At 38.6% G+C, this 18,331-nt stretch overlaps 1 protein-coding gene and 1 long non-coding RNA gene across 6 annotated transcripts in view; one reads left to right on the plus strand and one right to left on the minus strand.

Moving 5' to 3' along the window:
- The window catches only part of LOC135974323 (uncharacterized), a 211,413-nt gene that overhangs the window by 112,620 nt on the left and 80,462 nt on the right, over positions 1-18,331 (plus strand). The gene's annotated exons all lie outside the window — the stretch shown is intronic.
- Positions 7,370-18,331, minus strand: part of LOC101938743 (von Willebrand factor D and EGF domain-containing protein-like) — a 251,180-nt gene continuing 240,218 nt past the window's right edge. For 4 of the 5 annotated variants that reach the window (XM_065561612.1, XM_024106535.3, XM_065561614.1 and 1 more), the window contains 2 exons: positions 16,760-16,854; positions 7,370-9,088 (listed from right to left, as the gene is read on the minus strand). In XM_065561612.1, the coding sequence (XP_065417684.1) occupies positions 9,074-9,088; positions 16,760-16,854 (110 nt within the window). In that variant the 3' untranslated portion in view covers positions 7,370-9,073. The remainder of the gene's footprint in view (positions 9,089-16,759; positions 16,855-18,331) is intronic. The other variant, XM_065561613.1, reaches the window with a different exon arrangement.

The raw sequence follows: 18,331 nt of genomic DNA on the forward strand, positions 1-18,331 counted from the left end.
ACTGGTACTATATCTCTGAAAACAAGGATGAATTCATTAGGCAGAACTGCTATATTTTTCCCAAAATTGTTTTGAATAGTTGAATAATTGAAGCTGACCTGTTGCTCCCAGTTATTCAAGAATATGACTATTCTAGATATGGAAATAGGCCCATTAATCCTCTTTGACTTCAAGGGGAGCAGGATTGATGCTCTGTGGCATAACTACTTCTGAGAACAATGTCTGACTCTAGGGCTCTAGTTCTACAATCAGATCTTGTAGCATGGACCACTGCACCCATGCAGAGCCTCTGCTGACTTTAGTGGGGCTCTGAGCTGAGTGGTGCATCTACAATAGACAATCTGATGCAGAATCAGATGTTGTGTCATCCTCCATTGCGGCTAATACTAAGAAGTCCAACAAAATATGGCTCCGTGCAATCCTATCTCTGGGACGCTTTAAATTGCAATTTGATTTGTGTCTGAATTGATCTGGAGATGGGAGGAATTTCTCTGCTTCTAGTGGCTTTTTCAACAGACAGGTTTGGTTGAAGAAAGGAAGGAACTAAAAGTAAGCGAAAAGTTACGTGCACAATGTTTTTTTCTTTTTACACAAGGGTCAGTTTTTCTTCTTGGTTACCTCAATGCAAATCTGGAATAACTGCACTGAATTTAGTCTGGATTTACATGGGTATAATAAAAGAATTTGACCCCAAAGCGTGGCTAGCCAGATGTGGAATAAACACTAGGTATATTTAATGATCAGTTATTCAAATAAATGCATTAATTGGTGTGTACATTCAGTCCTCACACCAACTTAAATATGTCATCAATTACAGTTTTGTTTTTAAGGGGATTTAGTGTTTATTATAGTTGCTGGCTTGACTGCTCTGGAGACATTGTAAGGAGCAATCATTAAGCATTTGAGAGCTGTATATGATCATGTACCCAAAAATATCCTTATAATCATTTCACAATTTGATATCTGAGAGGTTCTGATGAACAAAAAGGCAAACAGTACTGTTAAGCAGACCATGTTTACAATGTAACGTTTCAGAGGCATTAAAAGGACACTGCCGTGTTAATAATTTTTAAAAAATACCTGTTTGACAGATAATTTGACAGATCATTTCTTAGATTTGTAAATCTAACGTACTTTCCTCTATTCATGCCACTTGTTTGTTTTCCCTCATTTTGGGTAATTTAATTCACAGCATATCAGTTTCACTTTTGTTTGATGCTGGCTTCTAGTCCATTTCAAGTTTTCATGCCCTCCCTCTGAGTTTCAGTGTTTGGGCTGGAAACTGTGTGTATGAATTTTACGTTTCTTAAAATGGTCTTGGATTTAAAAAAAGAGAAGAAATCTTGCAAACATTTCAATAGCATAGTTTTAGATTTGTAAAACCTAACTTTTACAAAACCTAAATTTGGGGCTAAATTTGACTTGACAGCATCTCTTTAAATTATAGATGGCCTTACCTGTAGATTGCTCATTAAAATAAGTGCACTGGGCCAGGTTAATATCCATTCAAATTTGTATTCCACCAGCAGTTTCTTTGTAGCAGAACAGAAGGAAAGCAAATAGTCTTTTTACCGAGGTTTTTAATGGACTTTTATTAAATCACTTTTAGCTTTACAAAATTACACCAAGATTTATACAAAATAAAAATACTCTACCATACAAACTAACAATGGGTTAAATTCAATAGCAATAGTATTGTTCAGTTAAAAATACATGGAAAAAGGAATGCAAATCCTAGTCTAGAACAGGGCAAATGGTGATCTCAGCTGGTGTAAATCATAAACTTCACCCCTAAATGCAATGGAGTTACTCTGGATTTACATTGGGGTAACTGCAAGCCCAATCTGGCCCAAAATAATTACCTCGGTTTAGAAAGTGAAGCAACAAACACCTCCAGTTGTCTCCTAGTAACAAAAAATCCCAGTGCAAATCAAGAAGTTGAAATAAGTTTCCTAAATGGATGTTACAGAATCACGTGGGATCAGACTGAACTAAATATTCAGTATTGTTTAATCATATATTTATGCAGTTTATGCACATAAGAATTTTTCCTTGTTGAATGTCCATTCTGTCTTCCAGGGAGAGTTCATTTGTTTATTCTTGCACTTAAACTCATGATTCAGGCTACACAGTACCTCATATCATCCTCATGCTTTCTCTTTGTGGAGAATCAGGGAGTTAGATGTATTTTTCATAAATAGCATGTGGTCCTCCATTTACCTGTGTGGTATTATCCTACCTTGCTGCGTAGATTTAAATCAAAGGAAGCTGTAAGAAGGAAACCAACAGGAAATGAAACGATGACAAGAATAAGGTTCTATCATAGACAATGCCAAGGGTCCTTGGGGAAACAATAGGGAAGCTTTTAAATAGGAAATACTGGCAGCCTGATGCCAACTAAGCTGGTAAAGTTTGCTATTTAAGATATTAAAACCTTAAGAATACTAGACTAGACTAGCAGATAGGAGGGATTGAGTGGGTTGCCAGCAGTGGCTGGAGGTGAGTTTCTAACAGACAGACAAACTGCAGTTAGCAGGTTGTATCTCCCAGCATAGAGAAGCTACTGCACTGACTAGAATTTACCAAAGTTTGCAAGGAAAGATAAAGGCTTCTTTTTTATTTTATTACCCCCTCCCCTGTCTCTCTCTTCTCTCCCCCTCCCTTCTTGTTTTAAAAAAGAGAAATCAATATTTTGTTTCTATTTCCAACCTACTGTATATAAAATATTCAGTACTGGCCACTGTCTATGTGCCTTTTTTTTTGTTCCAATACAGCCCACTTATTTATGTTACACCATCCTGAGACGAATCCCTTATCGTACGTGTTGTATCATTTAGATAACCGAACACACACTACCACAACCTTTAAAGCTAGGGCCCTACCAGATTCATGGTTCATTTTGGTCAATTTCATGGTCATAAGATTTTAGAAATTGTAACTTTCATGATTTCAGCTATTTACATCTGAAATTTCACAATGTTGTAATTGTAGTGGTCCTGACCTAAAAATGAGTTTGGGGTAGCAAGGTTACTGTAGAGGGGGGTTGCGGTACTACTACTCTTACTTCTGCGCTGCTGCTGATGGTGGTGCTGCCTTCACAGCTGGGCAGCTGGAGAGCGGCGGCAGCTGGCCGAGAGCCCAGGTCTGAAGGCAGAGCCGCAGCCAGCAGCAGCGCAGAAGTAAGATGGCATGGTATGATATTGCCACCCTTATTTCTGCGCTGCTGCTGGAGGAGTGCTGCCTTCAGAGCTGGGCATCCAGCCAACAGCTGCCGCTCTCCAGCCACCCAGCTCTGAAGGCAGCGCAGTAGTAAGGGTGGCAGTACCGCGACCCCCCTGCAACTCCCTTTTGGGTCAGGACCCCCAATCTGAGAAATGCTGGTTTCTCCCATAACATCTGTATAGTTTAGGGTAAAAGCACAAAAAAGACCAGATTTCACGGGGGGAGACCAGATTTCACGGTCCATGACACGTTTTTCATGGCCGTGAATTTGGTAAGGCCCTACTTATAGCCACAGTCTTCAAAAACACATCTATTTATCTAATTACTTATACCTCATCATAGTTGTAATTTAGGCTCGTAAGTATTTAAAAATAGAAGTAGCAATAATAATTTCTTTACTACTTCTCAGGTGAAATAACTCGATTAGTTCACAGATGTATTGTCCATTTGTTGGTTTATATTTAGGTGTGTTGAGTATGAAGGGATAGCAAAGTCTAAGTGAGTTTTTCACTGAGTTCTGGAAGTGGGTAGTTCTGTGGTCATTCCTATCTCTTGTGGGACTGAATTCCAAAGTCTGTGTCTTGCGCCTGTCAAAGTTCTGTCTCCTGAACTCTTGAGTTTCCTGCTGTTGGGCAACAATTTGATTGCTCCTGTAATGTTGCTGTGATGGGAGGTCATGGCTGCAGAGGGAGAAACAATCTCTCAGCTAACAAGCGGTAATTCTACAAAGGGCTTTGAATAGCGGAACAGATTTTGAACTGGCCTCTGCATTAAAGGGGAAAGTAGGGTTCCAGGGTGATGTGATGGCAGTGATCTGTGTTGCTAAACAGATGGGCTGCTGCATTTTGAATTAGTAGGAGCTTTTTCAGGGCACCTGGTTTAATTCCTAGATAAGATTTAAAATCATCAAGTTTGGTGGTCATGAATACATGGATGTTCTTGTCTGGAATAACAGGTATATTTCTAACATTAAAATGCAGCTATCAATATCAGAAACCTACTATAGAATATAGATGCAACACAGTGCTTTTGTATAAGGTAGTCTAGTTCCACCATGCTATTATGACAAATCTGCCTTGCACCTGACATACTTTTAGGGTGCTAACAATCTGACAAATCTATCATGGATAATGCATTCTGAAAGCTGCTTCACGGGGAGAAAAAAGCAGAGAATAAGTGCAGCCCACTGGCATGTTTCTTTCCCCCTGAGGTGCTAAGGCAAATTGAGCAAAACTCTCTGGATTACACTGGCAAACTATTCACAGCAGTTGTTCAGCTGCTGGGGGATGATATTATTATGGCAAAGGTGCTAATGAAATGCATGGTTTGAATGATTGATACAAGTCCTCAATAGGAAACTAAATAAGGGCTTGATCCTGTCCTATTGCAACCAATTGCAAAACTCTCATTGACTTCAATCGGCGTAGGATCAAGAGTTAAACATACAGAATAGAGCTGGTCTAAATTTTTCATTTCACATTATTACATAAAAATGGCCTCTTTTCAAAACGTTTTTCTTGTTCTGTGTTTTGTACAGCACCTTGCACAATGGTGTTCTGGTCCATGGCTGGCGCTCCTAGGTATTAATGCAATACAAATAATAACTGATGTTGGAAGTGATAGCTTTGTACAACACACAAAACTACGGAGTTCAAACTAGTATCCCAAAGGATATAGTTGTAGTCTTAAAAGTACATACTGTATTATGCACACTACAGGTATTATAATGGCCCTGGTCCTACTCCAATTGATATTAATGACAAAAAATTCATTGACCATAATGGTACAGGATCAGGTCAATAGAGAATTAACTTAGTAAGGAAAGACCTGCTTTTCTGTGTTAGTAGCTAAATAATCTAAATCTAAAATAGCTTTCTGCATAACTTGTGTATAATTAAGCATCTTTACTTTGGGATGTGGTGTGGCTTAGAGTATTGGCACAGAACCTTTCAGTAGGTCATCGGTTTGAAACCAGCCCAAATCTGTACTCATTTTTAATTCATCATCTGTTAGCTTTCCAATGATCTATGTGGAGTAGGTTTTCAACAGAAAGACCAAGCATTAAATGAGCATGGAGATTGGATTATACCTCTCACCACTCTGGATGGTCTTGCTAGGACAGTATCAGTGCCCCCAATTGCATTGCCCATACTGTACCTGGTCTATGGATAAATAGAAGAATTCTGTCTGCAACCTCTCAATATGGCACTTTTCAGGAGCATGAATCAGTTTATTCTAAAATATTCAAATGCTGTATCTGAATTCCTAGCACTTTCTACTGGGAGTAGAATTGCTTATTTCAATACTTATTGAATTTCTTAATTCTAAAAAGGCTAAAATATAAATGGTAGGTAATAGTGATACTCTTTCCTTCTGATATACCAGCTCGCATGATCATATTTCTCCACTAAGATTTTGCTTTATTTTTCTCCCCTATTGAATATTTCTTTTCCCAGAGATTCTGAATTAATTTGTTTCTAAGACAAAAATAATTTGGACACGTGTGTGTGTGTGTGTGTGTGTGTGTGTGTGTGTGTGTGTGTGTCTGAGAAACTATTTTAAATTTTTAGTTAAGAATAATGATAGAGACATGGGATAAAGAAGATTAACTCCTCTATCTCTTACTGCTGCCCCTCTTCCCCCCAAAATTGGATTTTACTTTTTTTTTAAGACTACAATATTGAGAAGTTATAGGGAAACTAGCTAGGGGTCTGAAGAGTTGAGACATCCAGATAAATGGATATAAAGGGTTTGAGAGTGAATTTGAACTCCTAATGAAGCACACTGAAAGACGATTAATGATGAGTAAAAAGCAACTAACTAATGGTTCTACTATTTATTTTAATTACTCCCACACAAGACAGTTATGAACAATTTATTTTATTTGGACTTTATGTACTGTGGCTTTAAAATGATTTTGAAGTAAGTCTCCACAACATGCAAAGTACTGGAAGGCATCAAGATGATATGCTAAAAAATAAGTTATTTATACAGTGCCTGTCCCTGCCTTGCATTACTTATAGTCTAATCTGGACACGGTAAAGCCAGGGATGACAATAAGCACAGAGTGGTGTATATGTTTGGAATAAGGTTTGCAATAGTAAGATCCTGCATTGGCAGGGAGATAGACTGGAGGGTTGAGCAGCTTAGCTACCTATCTGGCCTGGGAGTCTGGAAGCCCTTGGGTCCCTAGCAGTCTGCAGGGCTGCGCTGCCCCATAACCATATACCCTGGAAGCTAAGGCAGCTGTGATATTGAAATGCTTCTTGTCAGTTTCATGGCTGCTGTTCAATGGTGACTGGCAGTGAAATTGATAAGAATCATGTCAGTTTCAGTCAACTGCTGTTCTGGGGAGCATATTTCCTTTCAGAAACACCATGTGTCAATGATTTTGAAATGAAAAATGTATAGACTGTTAGGCTGAGCTGATGTATAGATTACCGATGGTTAAGTGGTGAAAGAGCTAGTTAATGAACTGGGTGGGCTGTGCTACTACCAACAATTGTATGTGCTTCATGATTCTGCACAAGCTGTTGCTGGAGATGCAAAGATGTTCTGCTAACTGCTCAATTTCTGCTATTCTGAAGATAAATGAAGATGTACATGGTCTTAAGTAGCCTTTTCTAAAAATGCATTGAGATGCACTGAGGCATTGCAATCTGTTTTAGGCTGCCAAATCCAATCTTGGCAAGGACTTTCGGTTCATTAGCACTGTCTATCATAGGTATTATGGAGGCAAGGTAATGGAAATCCTTCTCTTATTGATTAGGGCGATAGTTGAAAAAAAGGCGTAATTGCCACCCTCAATTTAATCTTGTAGATACCCTCTGGTGCCAACATTCTGCCTTAGTATTAAGGTCTTCCTGGAACTGGTGAAGTGAACTCTCAAAGCTTAATCTGAGATTAGCAACACTTAACTATGAACCTAGCTCACCATGGAGCTAAGATTCTCCCCACCCCGCCGCCTTTTTTAATACCTCCATTAATGGTGCAGACTGTTAGTGAGTCTAACATCAGTATTCATCTCTGTCTATCTAATAGAAAACTTTTAATGCTTGTGTCAGTTTAGTCATTTTTTGCATTCCCCATGCAAAACTGTTTACATCAGTAGTTCATAATAACTGAATACAAATATTGTAGAAAGGTAAGGAATAGAAGACAATTTATTTGAAAAAACGAGTATGGGTATGTTTAAATGCGCTTGTTTATATACAATAGTTGGTGCAGAAAGAAACAAATATATGCTACCCCTAAGTAACTGGCCAGTGGGGGAGAATCTTTCTGCAGGGTTACAATGCCAGCAGCATTTCCAAGCAGGAAACATCTGGTCTGCAATGTTGGAGGACAACACAATCTATATTTTAAATTTTACAAGATTACAGTTAAGTCGAGTTTTTTATGTAAAAATCCTAAATCAAATCTTCAGTGTTTTTTAATGTAAAATACCCATAGATCAGATCTATTTACTGCTGCAAGAAAAACAAAGGGATCAAAGGATTTTCTCGGATGAGTACAACCATTAAAGTCACTATTAAGTGAAGACGGCAACACCAAAATTCCCATGTACAACTTTGTCAAGCACCTAGATCCTGTTCAACAGTATATCTAATTATTCTACCAAGACTTGAAGAGCGAGTGTGGGGTATCCCAATTTCATCCTCAGAGTTATTGTGCAGTACCTGAGACTGTCATAGTGTGCAGTACCTGAGACTGTCATAGTTAACATTTGTTAACTATTTTTGCAAGCGAACATATAGCTTGAGCATCTGTGTCCTTGTTTCTGGCTGTTGCTTCCACCAGTGTTAGTAATGTTGGCAGTGCTAAAATAGAGAGAGCTACAGGCAGCTGTTGGCATTTTAACCACTTTGTTGTCTAATTCCATTTGATGGCACAGCGCTGGAGGTATTTTTAAAGGTATTTTAAATACCCTTTGAAGGTATTTAGGTTCCTAGTAGGATTTTCAGCATCTAACTCCTTGGGTGCTTTAGAAAATCCCATTAGTTGCCTATCTGCATCTTTAGGTATCTAAATGCTTCTAAATTAGCAGTGGGTACCTGGAGCCTTATCTATATTAGCACATCTACTGCTGGAGGAGCTTCACTGGTGGAGAAAAATTGGGAAATGTTAAGGTTGGGGAGGGGAGTCTAGTGAAGTCTAAAAATCAACATTCCAACAGATACTGCAAACTTACTGTCTATTCTGAGAACAGTGGGAAACAAAGTCCAATATCTCAAATAGATGCTGGAACTTTTTTGGCAATCATTGGGCAGTTACCCACTCCTTTGCTTAGCAAGCCCCCAGTTATCCATGTTTATCTAGGTGATATTACAATCTGGAGCTAGTTCAAGAAAGCAATTCAACATTACTATGACCTCTCCTGTACTCATGTTTATAACATTTTTTCAGTAAAAGCAATCTCTAAATTATTTATTCTTCTCAGAAAAGTGAATAAACAATTTGATTTAAAAATATAAAAAGAATGAGGCAACTGATTACTTCCAAACTTTAACAACAACAAAATAACACAAAGTAAAGAGTCTTTTCTATAATGATCCACATTTCATTGTAAAATTTGGCTCTTGTAGGAAGCAAGTACTTGAGGTAGTGACACTACAGCTATAGAAATATGGATTTGAGCATTGCCACACCACATAACTTTGCAAAAGTAAGTAAATCTCTTGGTGTATGCTCTGGAATCAATTATTCCTCATCACGACTATATGAGGCAGGAGGGAGAGCATTAGCAATATCTTCACACTGCATCTTCAGCCAGCCCAAAAGAAAAATGTGCACAGTGCCAGATTACTAGCATCCAAATGATTGTCTTCATTGTCCTTCTGTTATGTTATCTTCATTCTATTGGGATCTGCAAAACAGAAATGAGTATTCATCTGCTTAAGGGACTATGTAAGAAACAGCCTTGTGCATGTGGTGTCACGAAACAAGTTTAATATGAAAATGTCCAAATGATTTGTTGTAGCTGCCTTATTTCCTTCAGAATTTTTATGTAATTATGGCAAACCCACTATCCACATTTTTCACAATTTGACCCAAGCAGCGAAAGTGTTTATTAAACTTAGTAATACACAAGTAATGAAGAACATGATTCTGAAAGGAATTAAGCAATGAAGTGATGAATGGAACTGTTTCCAAAGCATGCACATAAAGTGATATCATCTAGCAGAGGCTGATTTCTTCTACATCACTTCAATAGGAAAATAGCTGTATTGCTAAAATGGTTCGGCTTAGGCTCTGTTATTTGCAGTGGCACTTGACAGTTATGGAGTTGGAATTCAATTTTTCTTATAAAGCAGGTGTGTCTACAAAACCACTGTGCTATTTCCATAGAACGCATGGAGATTGTTGGCTCCTTGCCCATAGGTGTTTCAGGGCACTGATTCCGTTTTCACACTGCAGAGGTTATCAGTGAATAGCATCTTAGTTTAAGTATACTTGAGTGAATATTCTTGATCCCAAAACAAGATAATAGATAATGTGAAAAGCTTTATTTTATGCTAATGCATACATTCAAGTACCCATTTTTAAAGGATAGTTTTATGGAAGTCCACGTTACATAGCACATAAAGATTTCAACATTAATTTATTACTCAGGACAGGGAGGAAAGGTGCTCTTTCATCTTGCTGTATCTCTGTTTGGTCATGTTAACCTTGATATTAGCATCATATCCATGTTTGATTCTAAAATACTGTTCCTTAGGTTCCAATAGTGATATTGGTTTGCAGTGGTTTATTTATGAATAGTGCATGGTATGCTTTTTGTTTTAAATTACAGGAAAGATGATTTCCACAAGTGTCTGCTTGAATTTAGGTAGGTTTAGTTGCATAGGTAGTGGGTGGCTAGGGCTAGAGGGGACTCAGATTTCCCAAGTCTACCAGCTCAGCTCAGCAGGCGAATGCCCCATGTCTGGTTTCTCCAGGGCCAGGAAGTGGGTGGGGCAGGAAGAGGGAAGACCCACTTGCACGTGACGCTGTGCCAGGCTCTTACAAGAGCCAATGGGTTGCATGGAGAGCCTGCTTGGCCCAACCTCATGGAAAAGGAGGCCCTGTTGCCTGCCTTCTTCCTGAAAACATCCCTGAATTCATACTGGGAGCTCATGTTCGAAGATACAGGCCCCACTTTTGCAAGTCAAGCTCCATAGTAACAGCCAATGTGGGGCAGGCTCGCTCTGCACATGCCAGAGAGCAGGGCTTGACCCTCTATTCCTCTGCCAGACAGAGTGGGCTCCTCCTGCTTGTACACCAGCGTGGGAACTTGCCCACACAACACAAGAGAGCTGGGAGCCTGGTCACCAGCTGTTTTACTCTGCCTGTCCAAAGAATATTTTCACCCTCAGCCTATCTTTAATTGGAGTGGGATTTAGTTCTTGCATGAAGAAATTTCCATAGCTATAGGGAAATACTACTTTACAGGATGACTGCATAAGGTGAGATATTAAAAAATAAATCCAGGTGGAATATTTAAGTCTAACATGCTACAAGGGTCCTATACACCTTAGGCAAAAATGTCCTTGAAGTTGGAATATTTCCTAAGGAGTGCAAAAGTGCTAGGTATTCTTATTACACAATTATCTTTGCAATCACATCAGAAGCACTTTCTGTGAGATTATGGCAGCTGAAGTCAAAACAGCTCAAATAAGAATGTCAGTAAAATCTGTTTACTTCTGCCAGGTTGGAGTGATTTTTGATAGGTGGCAGACACATGGATTACAATTTCCACATGAGTAGTGCTATACTGGTCCCACATAGACTTTAAGGAAGAAGCATAAGAAAAGATGCATCCCTTCATTTGTGGAAGAAGTTGGGCAGTAGTCCAGGGATGGAATAGAATTAACCCTTTTGAAAATTATCTATCTTCCTAAACGTAAATTTAAAAAGAGAATTCTTTCAGTCTTCCTCACCCTCTAGTCCTTCAAAGGCTTTCACTTTGTCTCTCAACAGCATATTTCTTCAGATATACTTTATGGAGCAACTGTATGTATGCAATAACATGATGAGGTTGCTATAGTAACTTGTTTTTAAATAGCAGGGTAATTACTCTTACAAATTCTCTTGTAACTGACTAGCATATAGTCTAGCACATACAGTATATTTGTAATAGAATAGCACATACATTAAACTTTTCATTTTTCACATATATTGCTTCCTTTTTATTTGTCAAGTATTTTTGAATATTTCGTTTAAAAAAACCTTTACTTTATCCCCTTTCTTGCTTATATACTCCAACAGGTGTATAATGCAGAGTTACTCAGTTACAAGCATTGAAAGTGGGGTTTAATAAGGGTCTATGTATCTATATAAATATATATAGAAACTGAAAAAATATATTATTGACGTTCAGTATGTTTTTCACTGACTCCAACAAAGTAGTTTAAAATACCAAAAACTTGTTCTCTTGTATTTTCACTGGATTCATTTTTAGAGAATGAATGGCCAGTTGCTATTCATATAGATTTACAGGTGAATTCAAGTATTAAGCAATGTCTGACTCTAGGCTTGTCTTTTTAATGATCATTATTTTCTGCAGTGGGTTAGAATACTGAGCATCTATGTCCCTTTATAATAAATGTATAGGCATTTGGGACATACGGGTACAATTTAATATAAAAACATTAGTAGAAGGTAACTGTAAACGGCAATACGGAGCTAGATGGTTCTCAGTGTGGAGTCATGTACCATTTATAGCCAAATAGAATTGAGTAGGTTAGCTTTTGTTGATTGGTTATGTACCTATTTAAAAAAATCACGAGGGGGAGGATTTGGAAGACAATAGGTACACTACAAATAAGGCATCTGACACAGCTAATGTAAGCTGCTATTTTTCAGTAAAACTTTCATATGTAACAATGTACGATTGGCTAGGGATTACTTTTGTTTCATCATTACTCTTATGTTTTGCTAAAGTGTGGTGCTAACTGCAAGGATCTCTACTTTGATTATTTTGTTGGGATCACCTCTGCTACCCATAATCAAACCTATCCCGATGGCTGCTTTATTTTTAAAAGCTAGCAGGAACACTTGTGGTCATGCTAAATTATCTGCATTGACTATTTGCAAGATTCAAATTGAAAATATACAGAAAGGTATAAGAGTGATAATTGTGCTAGCAAATTCATTATTCCTTCAGGAATGCTTTTGGCAAGTTGCTTTTAACAGAACTCCAAAACAAAGTAAACCCAAAATGTCAGAAAAATGAATTGCAATTCACTTGGCAACATAATATGCTAAATTTCATGAAGTGTAGATGATTCTTTAGGAATGCTGACAGCACAAGAGGGAGCTGTAGCTAAGAATACCATGGAGAAAGAGAGCACAGTGTGGTCTGAGAAATGTAGACTATCCTAGTCTTCCAAATGCACTGTCTAAATAAGAGTCTCCTAAGATTCCTTTTGCTTGTGGAAAGGAGCATCTCCGACCAATTATTCTCATAGACTCATAGACTTTAAGGTCAGAAGGGACCATTATGATCATCTGGTCTGACCCCCTGCATGCTGCAGGCCATAAAACCGTCCCTACCCCTTCCCTGGACTCTGCTGTTGAAGTCCCCAATCCTGTTTTTAGTGACTTCAATCAGCAGAGACCCTCCTGCTAGAGATCCCTGCCCCATGCTGCGGAGGAAGGCGAAAAACCTCCAGAGGCTCAGCCAATCTGCCCTGGAGGAAAATTCCTTCCCGACCCCAAATATGGCGATCAGTAAGACCCCGAGCATATAGGCAAGAGTCTCCGGCCCGACCCCTGTTAGCCATTATACTATTTACCTACCATTGCTTGGCTTTCCTTGACTACTATGTTTTACCATTAAACCATTCCCTCCATAAACTTATCTAACTTAATCTTAAAACCAGACAGGTCCGTCGCCCCCACCGTTTCCCTCGGTAGGCCGTTCCAATATTTCACCCCTCTGACGGTCAGAAACCTTCGTCTAATTTCAAGTCTGAACTTCCCCACGGCCAATTTATATCCATTCGTTCTTGTATCCACGTTAGTACTAAGCTGGAATAATTCTTCTCCCTCCCTTGTATTAATCCCTCTAATATATTTAAAGATAGCAATCATATCCCCCCTCAGCCTTCGCTTTGTCAGACTAAACAACCCAAGCTCCTCTAGTCTCCTTTCGTACGACAGGTTTTCCATTCCTCTGATCATCCTAGTGGCCCTTCTCTGCACCCGTTCCAGTTTGAGTTCATCTTTTTTAAACATGGGAGACCAGAACTGCACACAGTACTCCAAATGAGGTCTCACCAGCGCCTTGTACAACGGAAGCAGGACCTCCTTATCCCTACTAGATATCCCTCACCTAATGCATCCCAAGACAGCATTGGCTTTTTTCACCGCCACGTCACATTGTCGACTCATAGTCATCCTGCGGTCTACAAGAACCCCTAGGTCCTTCTCCTCTTCCGTTACTTCTAACCAATGCGTCCCCATCTTGTAACTAAAATTGTTATTAGTCATCCACAAATGCATCACCTTACACTTTTCACTATTAAATTTCATCCTATTTCTGATACTCCAATTCACAAGCTCATTCAAGTCTCCCTGCAGGATATCCCTATCCTCCTCCGAATTTACAACGCCTCCCACCTTCGTATCATCCGCAAACTTTATCAGCCCACTCCTGCAATCGGTTCCGAGGTCAGTTATAAATAGATTAAATAAAATGGGTCCCAAAACCGAACCTTGAGGCACTCCACTAGTAACCTCCCTCCAACCTGACAGTTCACCCTTTAATACAACCCGCTGCATTCTCCCCATTAACCAATTCCTTATCCACCTCTGGATTTTCATATCGATCCCCATGTTTTTCAGTTTAACTAATAATTCCTCATGGGGTACAGTATCAAACGCTTTACTGAAATCCAGGTATATTAGGTCCACCGCATTTCCCTTATCTAATAAATCCGTTACTTTCTCAAAGAAGGAGATCAGATTCGTTTGGCACGATCTGCCCTTCGTAAAACCATGTTGTAATTTATCGCAATTGCCACTACCCTCCAGATCCTCAACTAGTTTCTCTTTCAGAATTTTCTCTAACACCTTGCACACTACAGATGTTAAACTAACAGGCCTGTAGTTACCCGGATCACTTTTTTTCCCTTTCTTGAAAATAGGAACCACATTAGCTATTCTCCAGTCTAACGGGACTACCCCCGAGTTTACAGATTCATTAAATATTATCGCTAACGGGCCTGCTATTTCCCGCGCCAGTTCCTTCAATATTCTCGGATGAAGATCGTCCGGTCCTCCCGACTTAGCCCCATTAAGGCGTTCAAGTTTTGTTTCTACCTCGGATACGGTAATCCCCCATCCTGAATGCCCCTCTGTAGTGGTGCTAGTATCCCTAATACCTTCATTGGCCTCATTAAACACCGGTGCAAAATATTCATTAAGATATTGCGCCATGCCTAGATTGTCTTTAATCTCCTCTCCGTCAATAGTCTTCAGCGGTCCCACTTCTTCTTTCTTTGCTTTCTTCCTACAGAGATGTCTCTCCTTTGCACCCTATTTCTATCTTCAAGACAGCTTCTGACCCAGGCTCTGGAAAAGAACTACTAAAATGTAGCATTTGTTCTAACCTTTTGAGAGACTACTTCTAACGGACAATCAGACTGGCAATTAGTTTTAAGTGAGGGAAGTCAATCTTCTAAACTGACTGCCTAGTGATCACCTTACATTTCTTATTCATTCTCCTGTACTAGGCACAAAGAGAGAGATAAGCAGAGACTCAGTTAGAGGTAGGGTGACCAGACAGCAAATGTGAAAAATCGGGATGGGAGTGGGGGGGTAATAGCCTATATAAGAAAAAGACCCCAAAATTGGGACTGTCCCTATAAAATCAGTACATCTGGTCGCCCTAGTTAGATGCAGATGTGTAATTACCAGGACCCTCCTCATGCAGCTAGTGCTGTGTGAAGAGACTGTCCAGTAGCAATTTAATCAAGATTTTGTGACAGATTTTGTATGCCACCACTATTGTATTGTTTCTGTTATCCAAAAGTCCAAAATGAAAATGTAGCAAAGCACAAGGCTCTGTATATGTGTGTGCAACATTTCTTCCTGCCTATGCTAATAAACAAATGTATTACTAACAATTCTAATAAAGTTGGATATTGGAGGAAAGGGTCTATTTGGGTTTTGACTATTTTGGTTTCCTGACATATGCTCCGAAACCAGACTCCAATGAACCAGGCATTATTAGCGCTGACTTTAGGGCTGTAATGAGGCTATTCGATAATAAGGGTGGGAAAAGCCACTTAAGCCCCTTTCATTTACAACATTTCCATCTTCTGACCAGAACAATGCATCGTCATACTGCAACAATTGGCAGAGAAATTGGTGGTTTTCATCTTCCTCTGCAGCATGGGGCACAGGTCACTTGCAGATTTACATTAGGGTAAATGGTGGATTCTCTTTAACTTGAAGTCTTTAAACCATGATTTGAAGAGTCAGTAACTCAGCCAGAGGTTGGGGTCTATTACAGGAGTGGATGGGTGAGGTTCTGTGGCCTGCCGTGTTCAGGAGGTCAGACTAGATAATCATGATGGTCCCTTCTAATCTTAAAGTCTCTGAGTCTAATGATATATTCTTGCAGAATGGATCATGAAATTCAAGACTGTCTCTCAAATTTAAAAAGGGGTATGTGTATGTCTCCTTTTTTGGGTTCTCCTGCATTATTGAGGATCCCCATAGGGCTAAGAGGTATTGTAGATGGCCTGGCTCTTGTAAACATGTACAGTATGGAAACAATTATAGTAGCTTCTCTTTCTTCCCACACTTATTATGCTGTGGTTCACTCATATGAAAAATGCATGAACAGTATTTTATTGTTCTTGAGTATGATTTGCAACAAAGTTCCACTTTGTGAAGTGGCATATCGTACTGGACATTCATGAACTATAGTGATGTTCTGAAACAAACCTGATGATCCTGGTTTGATACACCAAAAAGGGCATCTCTTGCTGTGCTACCAGAAATCCCTTTGAATATAAACACATGCAGACAATTGACGGAAAAGTCAAAGTAGAATATGAAATAAAGCATTTTAGAAAATGCACAGCATATTCTCCTAAACCACAGCTGACCAGTTCAATAGATTTTATGTACCTAGAAAATTACAATGAACCTCATTCATGTTATCTGTAGCTTCTGATTTTAATGCCAAAATAGAAGCTGTCTTTTAGTATGAGAATGTAACTGTCAAAATGCAGTGAATGGTAATTCTGAGGTTAAAATCTGATTTTTTAGTACAAAATACTGTATATATGAATAGATGATTATATGTTCTCAGTGTACATTATTTAGCAGTTGAAAATATCTTGATTTTTCCCCAGCTTTCGAATATAAAAATCAAGCTTTCTTTAAAATATTTTAATAACATTATTCACCTCTTTCATAAAGTTAAAGCTATAAATGAACATTTTCTCATAAAACTATGTAAAATACTTCAGTTAGACTGAATTCGTCCTCCTCCCACCTCATCTGACTAGGAGAATTCAGTATTTTTGAATTTGCTTGTTACCTTCTTTCTACAGGTTAAACCAGTATATCCACTTCTACAGGCACATACATTTGGTCTTATACACCTGCTTCCATATAGACACTTCTCACAAAGAGCTACAAATACAATAAAAGATCAAGTTAGTTAAAAATATCCTTGTCATAAGAATCATAATTAGATTAGGAATACTCTGGCTATTTTTCCCCCCGATCCCAGGCTGTAACAAAGTGAATTTTGATCCAACTTCTGAATTCTGGTGGGAGGAAGGGGGGATTTCTAAATGTCTTCTGGGATTAAGAATTCTTTATCGCAGGATTTTTCACATTTATTTTCTTTTGCATTTCTCATCATCTTTTTCTTCTAATCCTACAATAATGATGGGGGAAGAGAGGTCCGTGCCAAGGGAACAATTATTACAGCACAGTGGGGAAATGGATAAATGTAAGACCTAATTTTCAAATCTGGAATACATTGCCGACAGTGATGGTTGGGGTCAAATTTGTGCCAAACATGATTTTTCTCTTGTTCCAATAGAAGGAAAAATAGCAGCTTTAACATTCTTCCATTTCAAGTCAAAAAAGGATCTTTTAAAATATACAATCCCCAGGGATAGGATATCACAAGGGGAAAAACAACAGGATTGTACAATTTAGCGAATTGCATACTGTATAATTTTGGAAACCAGGACTTAAGGACAAATTTCCTGCTCTTGCAGAAACAACTACTTGCAACCCATTCTAAGTTTAAAATGTAAGTCAAATTAGAAAAGCATTGTTGGTACTAAGTTATAAGTGCACATCACTTCACTTATAGTACAACCTATTTAAATATATTCAACTAATAAAACGATCTGTTCCTCTTTGTTTAAAGTAAGAATTACCTGATTTCTAGCCTGTTTCTCATCCTAGTTAGCAGCTTGTGCTCCTATGACATTGTTTTGGCAAGGAAAGAAGAAAACAACCACTTCATAAGAAACCACTCCAAGAAGAACACACATGTCATGTTGTTATTTTAATTAGATCTCAGGAGTTAAACTTTCTATCAAATATTGCCAAAATGTTCTGTCCTAGCACAGCAGTTACTGGGAATGGAGCTGAATGGCTTTGAATCAACTGGTGGATACTTTTAAGTGTATTTTCATGGTTCTGTCTGGCAGAGGCCTATGGAAGTCATTAACCACACACTGTCAAATAGAAGTAAAATAAAAATATCCCTCTATCTAGGTTGTAATACCATCCCCTTCATCATAGTAGCTTAGTGAGATACTCCATTTTTTATAGTCAAATCTCAGAGTTAGTGCACTTTAAGATCTCATCCTAAAGTTTACAGCACAGGACACTGTGAAAATCAAGTGTATTTATCTCAAAGTCAAAGGGCAAAGTAAATACTTCTGGAATTCCAACATGTTATTCTGGAGAGTCTAGTGCCAAGAGTTTTAAAGATTAGTACTTAGAGTTAGGCTCCACAAATCCATATTTAGTCATTCACGTGAGATTTTCAAAAGTGCTGAGCATGTTCAAGCTTTCATGGAAAACTGTTTGTTTGTCCTAGGTATATAAGTATGCATAAATGGATTTGATTTGTATGGAATAA

Source organism: Chrysemys picta, chromosome 11, assembly GCF_011386835.1.
Source record: "Chrysemys picta bellii isolate R12L10 chromosome 11, ASM1138683v2, whole genome shotgun sequence".
In the NCBI taxonomy this organism is placed as follows: domain Eukaryota; kingdom Metazoa; phylum Chordata; order Testudines; family Emydidae; genus Chrysemys; species Chrysemys picta.